The 4,184-nt window shown below is 40.0% G+C and overlaps 1 protein-coding gene across 1 annotated transcript in view; it reads right to left on the minus strand.

Moving 5' to 3' along the window:
* Positions 1-4,184, minus strand: part of ube2z (ubiquitin-conjugating enzyme E2Z) — a 19,720-nt gene that overhangs the window by 9,143 nt on the left and 6,393 nt on the right. The window contains exons 3-4 of the mRNA XM_014024304.1: positions 2,605-2,792; positions 2,346-2,457 (exon numbers count right to left, since the gene is read on the minus strand). Of these exons, the coding sequence (XP_013879758.1) occupies positions 2,346-2,457; positions 2,605-2,792 (300 nt within the window). The remainder of the gene's footprint in view (positions 1-2,345; positions 2,458-2,604; positions 2,793-4,184) is intronic.

The raw sequence follows: 4,184 nt of genomic DNA on the forward strand, positions 1-4,184 counted from the left end.
CTTCTGCAGCACCGCATACACGGAAAACGCTCTGCGCCCCTTCCGCCTTCCTTGCGCGCCGCTCATAACGCGCGTGACGCGACGCACAACCCCTTGAGGCGCGTTCGCCATAGACTTTGCATGTAAACTGGCAGCTCCTGCCGCTCAAAACGCTCTCGGTGTGAACGAGCCATAAGTAACACAACTTCCTGGTTTTGTAGCTGAATGCAGGAGCTACTGAGCTAATAAGCCTGCTTTTCAGTCCAGCGCTGGTGGTTGTTTAACTCTTTTCACATTCAAACATTCAATTATTGGTGCGTTGTCTATCTGGTTTAAAAATTAATATCTCGTCAGATGGCTTTTAATATGACTTTAATTTTTGCTTATTTGATTTACTACCTTTTAATACTTTTTAAAACCTCGCGGATACCCTGATTTATGCGTGCGGGGGTCATTATGTTACCGCTATGCGGTATCTAGTTTAATCAGGAGATGTAATGCTGACAACTGCAAGTTTTGTGAGAGGGTTTTCTTTCTGGTTTTGTGATAAAGGTTTCGACTTAGCAATAATTTTTGTGACAATTTCATCTTGCCAGGTGTTGTGGATGGAGTGGTGGAGCAGAGGCTAGAGAAGGTGAGCCTGTTTTCAGTACGTTGCTGGTTCAACTCTGCTGGCCGTTACCACCAATTTCTGAGTGGGATATGATATCCATCCATTCTAACCACATTGCCATGTTCAGTTTGCCTTTGACCTGCAATTGGTCTAAACTCAGTTTCTTATGCTCTTTAAACACTGAAGTTTAGGTTCAACAATAGTTATTTTCCAAATTGTGACCATCTGATCATAATTCAACAGTGTTTTTTTTTTAGCATGGTTTTCAGTTCTTGTGTAATCCCAGATGTCGTGGTATGAAGGCAGAAACACGTTGGAATAATTATTGTTTGGGCAAGTAATCATGTTTCTTAAAAGGAATACCTGACAACACAACAGTTTACTAGTGTCTTCAACAACATCATAAAACCAACTAAAGCTGGGCAAATAAAACATGCTTCTAGAGACGTAACGCTATCCTCAAACCAACACTTTGACGCTTTCCAAAAGGCCAGAGGTGTTAGGAGGGTCCGTACACTGACAACAAAAAACACATTGTAAAGATGCAACAAAGGAGAACAATGGCAGAAAACCACTCACAAAACTATCACCTGGGCTGTGTCCAAAACGGCAGGCCGGGTCCTACGAAGGTCGAATTTGTCGGCCGCATTCATCACAGCGCCGCGACGAAGGCCATCCCAAACCGAAGACTCCTCCTATGCGGCCGACAAATATGTCCTTCGTTTTCCCCGATTTGAAGGACTGGTCTGATGGATCCTTCCCGGCCCAGCATATCCCATAATGCATTGCGGCCCGACCGGAGATTTTTTTAAGCTAGTAATGGTGGACGAAGCGAGAGTAAAGAATACGTTTTAAATAAAAATATGGCGATATAAAAATTTAATTTTTTAGCGGTTGTAATTCTAATACTTTTATCATTTGTACAGACGTGTTTTTAAATATTATTTTTGTCATTAAAAAAACGCGAAATAAATATGCACCTACAGCGGGTCTATTAGTTCTTCAAATGATACCTTTTAAGTAAATTTTATTGTTTTGTGATATTAATGACGCCAATACAGTATATTGATATTTTTCTAATTTTGATCTGTTTTTGCTTCTGTTTAGCGTTGTCATGGTTGCTACAGTATGTGACATGACATACGCCGGGGTAAGGAGGGGAGGCTAGACCGCCCACATTCACAGCCTCTTTTTTTCCAGTCTTCCCGGTCTACCAAGGACCCGGCCCACCTTGACCGGGTAGTCTGGGTCCTCCGGAGGACCCGGCCTGTCGTTTTGGACACAGCTACACACAATGCTTTCAACAGAATTTAGATACGCTGCAAATATTTATCAAATCAGTTGAAAATAAATGACAATCGTTCATTTTGATAAGATTCAATGAACTCATGTTAATCCACCGTTAATTTGATCTGTTATAATGATTAAAGCTGTTCTTTCATTGCCTTATCCTAAACAGACATTTAAAGCTATATTATCTTGAAGTTTTTCAACAGTGTTGACAGCCTTTTTATTTTATTTTTTTGTTGGTCTACGTAAGCCCACTCCCAGCCCCTGACAAAAGCAGTTCTTCACTCTGGTTTAACAAAGACTTGGTGCTGAGACAGCCAGTGCTTTTCAGTGCTGGAGCAGTTAGTTAAAATGGAAAAAACTAGCGACAAGCAAGCACTGGTTCCAGTTTAGTACAGAACCAGATGGGTGAAAAACACAACTACACCACTGGGTTTGCTTTAATTGAAAAAGTATATATTACCTGTTCAAAGCCTGGTTCATTATGATAAGGGTTCTCGGTCATCAGAGACTGAATGGATATAAGGACAGATGAGATGCTTTGGGCAGGACTCCATGCTGGTCCAGTCCAGGTCCTACACAAAAACACACAGAAATAAATACCTCGCTGCTTCCTCAGAAAACAGTGTAATGGGCTTTATGGCAGAAATTAATTACATATACAGGTCAGTGTTTACGAAAGCCCACGGACACAGAAAATATAAAGTACACAAAGGACTCACCCCAGGATGCTAAGGCACACTTTGCCATTGCGGTAGAAGTTGGGGTTGAAGCGAACAGTGTTGTGTCCRGTGGTGATGAGCTTCACCCTTGGCGGATGGATTGGATAGTCTGGGGGGCAGCGGAAAAGAAAAAGAAAAAAGCCGCCCTCATATGGTGTGTCAAATGGTCCAGTGATCAGGGCATGGATCTGAAGTAAAGACAGTCAGGAGACAGAGTTCATTCAAGCAGTTAAAGGCACCTAATGGAAGTACTAAGTCATAGCTCTTAACACAAAGAAAAATCTACAGTTTTTGAGCCTAGCTTGATATCTATAGTAGTCAAGGAGGTTCTATAGAACAGCTGGAGTGCTCAGAAACCACGTGACCGTGTGATCGGCTGGTGAAGCTAATGGCCAACACAAAACGGTCAAGAATCTGGAGTAGGAATGTGCGATATGGCAAAAATTCATATCACGATATACATTATGATGAGTGGCGGTAACGATATATATCACAATATAAAACTTATAATAGAAAATAAATAAATCACACATTAATTGAGTGGAATAAATTTGTATAGGTAAAAAAAATTTAGACCTTAAAATCTCCTTTTTTAAGGGACACTAAAGTCACCCATAAAAATCTACAGTGTTTCCCCTACCACTATACAGGCAGGTAGTAAACAGTAAAAAAAAAAAATTTTCTGTGCAGAGAACATCCTCTGCTATAATATATTTTAAATAAATATATCAAAGCTCCTCAGTTGAAAACACTAAAATGATAGAAAAGATGTTTAAAAACTTCTTTTATAAAGTCTTCAGTCCTAAGAACACTAAACTGTAACTTTTAATAAGTACACATTTTACTCCTATTTAAATAAAAATGTTTGACCAGTAAACAGAAAGCTTATGGATGCTGGATGTTGGTTTTTGATCTCTATTTCAAAGAGGAGGAGAACGAGGAAGTTCTCCTCAAGTAGCTCCTAAAACTGTCAACCTGCTGACTGAGAACATTTGTGTATATTACACTTTGTATACAGAACAATATAGCCTACTTATTAAATTATATTTTTATTGAGATATTTTTTGGACAACCAGATTTTGTCAAACCCCCACATGAGAGGTCACCACCAGTTAAAAATAATCCTGGGAGAAACTCGGATGAGTTAAAGTTCTTCTAGAGTTCTAATGATTATTAGAAAGGACATGATTTGAGGTTTTTACTGATGATATTTTATTCAAATCATGTTACAGAAGTCATAAGAAGCAGGTTTATTTTGAACAAACATTACAAACGTGTTCATTCCTACAAAACTGTCAAATATATTTACAAACAACATGAACTGATTCAGATTAACATAAAATAAATCATGTTTTATAATTAAATGCCTGTTTCCTGCTATAAAGAAAAATCCTCCTCCTGTCCTCCTTGTTCCTAATCAGGGTCAGGGTGGGGCTGGAACCTGTCCTCGCTGCCTTTGGGTGAAGGCAGGGGACATCTGGCCAGGTCTCCAGTTCACCAGAGACACCTGGACAGGTCTCCAGTCTCCATCAGGGACACCTGGACAGGTCTCCAGTCTCCATCAGGGACACCTGGACAGG

Source organism: Austrofundulus limnaeus, unplaced genomic scaffold (assembly GCF_001266775.1).
Source record: "Austrofundulus limnaeus strain Quisiro unplaced genomic scaffold, Austrofundulus_limnaeus-1.0 Scaffold417, whole genome shotgun sequence".
NCBI lineage: Eukaryota > Metazoa > Chordata > Actinopteri > Cyprinodontiformes > Rivulidae > Austrofundulus > Austrofundulus limnaeus.